The sequence below is a fragment of the Penaeus chinensis genome, chromosome 3 (genome assembly GCF_019202785.1).
Source record: "Penaeus chinensis breed Huanghai No. 1 chromosome 3, ASM1920278v2, whole genome shotgun sequence".
NCBI lineage: Eukaryota > Metazoa > Arthropoda > Malacostraca > Decapoda > Penaeidae > Penaeus > Penaeus chinensis.
Window position 1 is genome coordinate 39215684 of NC_061821.1, and position 2758 is coordinate 39218441.

At 45.5% G+C, this 2758-nt stretch overlaps 1 protein-coding gene across 1 annotated transcript in view; it reads left to right on the plus strand.

Annotated features, from left to right (window-relative positions):
• The window catches only part of LOC125043595 (sorbitol dehydrogenase-like), a 4973-nt gene extending 2837 nt beyond the window's left edge, over positions 1-2136 (plus strand). The window contains exons 5-8 of the mRNA XM_047639822.1: positions 10-194; positions 421-596; positions 1030-1151; positions 1765-2136. Coding sequence (XP_047495778.1) covers positions 10-194; positions 421-596; positions 1030-1151; positions 1765-1918 — 637 coding nt within the window. The 3' untranslated portion in view covers positions 1919-2136. The remainder of the gene's footprint in view (positions 1-9; positions 195-420; positions 597-1029; positions 1152-1764) is intronic.
• The last annotated feature ends 622 nt before the right edge of the window (positions 2137-2758 follow it).

Below are 2758 nucleotides of genomic sequence, written 5' to 3' on the forward strand. Positions count from 1 at the left end.
TCTCCACAGGTTACCGGATACCGTGTCTCAGGAGGAGGGTGCACTCATGGAGCCGTTTTCTGTGGCAATCCACGCATGTAGACGTTCAAAAGTGACGGCAGGGACAACTGTGCTGGTGTGTGGTGCAGGTCCCTTAGGGCTGTTGTCCCTCTTGGCCGCCCGAGCCATGGGGGCCAAGTCCATTTTGGTTACAGGTGAGTTCTGATCTGCCGTGCTTTGAAAGGTCGAGTTTGTGGTGGGGATTACTCGGTACAGACGAACAAAGCGTCATCGTTTTTAATATGAAAGTAAATTATGTCGTAATATGTAATTGCGTCTCCCATATAAAAATGTCTCCGAAGTTTCTATTCCTTCAGCTAACATGTTTAACGGACTGCAGCCGCCAGAATTTCTGAAGATTAATATATGTTTGCCCAACAGACGTGCGACCGGAGCGCCTGGAAACCGCGCGCAAGATGGGCGCCAACTACACCATGCTGGCGGGGGGCGCAGACCCCCAGAAGGAGGCGAAGAGGATCGAGGAGCTGATGGGCTGCATGCCGGAGGTCACGCTCGAGTGCACCGGCGTCGAGATCGCCTTCCAGACGGCCATTTATGTGAGGACTAGTTCTGTCGCTTTCCATCATTCCTTATGATAGGTTCTAGACCTATGCATGACAGTATCATGTTAGGTATCGTCAAACTCACTCTTCTAGAGGAATATATATGTGTGCGTGGGGGGGGGGGGTATTTACTTTATATATGTGTGTGTATGTGTGTGTGTGTGTGTGTGTGTGTGTGTGTGTGTGTGTGTGTGTGTATGTGTATGTATGTATGTGTGTGTGTGTGTGTGTGTGTGTACACACACACACACACACACACACACACACGCACATACACACACACACACACACATACACACACACACACACACACACACACACATATATATATATATATATATATATATGTGTGTGTGTGTATATATGTATATTCAAATAAATTCCTCGTGACGGTCCGCCTTCTTGAGCTGAACGTTTGCTTGTCCAGGCGACCAGGGCGTGCGGCGTGGTGGTGATGGTCGGGCTGCCCGCCGCTGACCTCAAGCTGCCCCTCGTCAATGCAGGCATCAGGGAGGTCGACATCATAGGAGTCTTCAGGTTCCTTAATTGGTACGTTGCCCTTAATGTTTTAAAGGATAGCACGTAATGGAATTTCTGTAGAACGATATATAATTAGCATGACTCGTTGTAACATTTTCTTTTTTGAAGGATCATGGTGAATTAGACTCTTAAACACTACATATGTGCCAGACGCATTTCTTTCTGCCCGTGCTCTATACAAGCAATAGCTTAGCAAACTGCTCACTCAGTATTTCTTAGCGTGATTTGCGAAAGCACCTTTCTCCCAGGCCTCAGCCATAGTCCAATTTCTTTAATCATTTAAGCTGATTCATTTGAGAATTCTTGAACGCTGATTTGCTGCTAGGCAATTCAGCCTCCAGGAACTGTAGCAATAACAGCTTTGTCATCAGCCCGGCGCCGGGGAGTCCCTAAGGAAAGGTGTTTGCTGCCATCCCTTGGTACACTCGAGCGCTCATGGTGGTTCTCATCATGACTAGTCCTTTTTCATGACGTGCCATGCACAACGGTTGCCTAGAGTATGACCTTGTACCTTCACGAGATCACCAAAGCCGCTGTGTTCATTGCACAAGTGAACAAGGAATATCGAGGAGAGAAGGAGAAAAATCATAACATAGATAAAGATATTGCTTCCCCCCCACAGTTTCCCAATCGCCATCGACCTGGTCGCCAGGGGCGTGGTGGACGTGAAGCCCCTCATCACACACCGCTTCAAGTTCGAAGAATTCAATAAAGCCTTTGAGTTCTTCCGCAACGGGATCGACGGCGCCATCAAGTGCATGGTCATATGCGATTGAATATGACACTGCAAGAAAGGAATGTGCGCGCGTGTGTGTGTGAATTTGTGATGCGATAGATACAGTGATTAAACATTGTTTGGGTCTGCGGTTTATGATAGTATTTGGTGCTTAATATTGTATTTGCTTCGTGTCGGTTGTGGTTTATAAAACTCTATACAGGTTATAATCTTATAAATTTGTACGATCGAGAATATAGACTAACCAATGCGTTTGTCTCCCTGTCTATCCTTTATCCATTGTATATTGTATATCTACCACGGAAGAGAGATAATAAGAGAGAGGGAGAGGGAGAGAGAGAGAGAGAGAGAGAGAGAGAGAGAGAGAGAGAGAGAGAGAGAGAGAATGAGAGAGAGAGAGAGAACCGCTGAAGCCACCTCGAGTTGTATATGCGTACAGTCAGTTTATGAATCTGTTAGCGCTGTGAAATGGCCGTGCTGACTAAAATGGCGTTGTTTAAGCCGGCAAGAGGCCCAAGGTAGAAAAGATTTAAATGACTAATAAAAAGAAATAGCAGTAAATATATGAAATAATTATAAGGAACCGTTGCCTGTCTACTACATTTGCACGCCTTCCATAAAACGGGTAAGCAATGTGATATCTGTGGTGTATATGAGCAATAAACATATGTATATTGTTAACTTGGAAAATTATACAGTAATATCGCCATTACAAGATCACCCTTGAGAAGATTCAAAAGGCCCCTTATATTCGAGCTTCCTTTCCCCTCCTTGACCGGGTAATCCAACCGTGGAAAACCTTGGCGTTAACGCATAACGTTAAGATAAAATGAATGAAACGAGGAACATCCGACGAAAGATAACCGGTATGGTAAGGGAT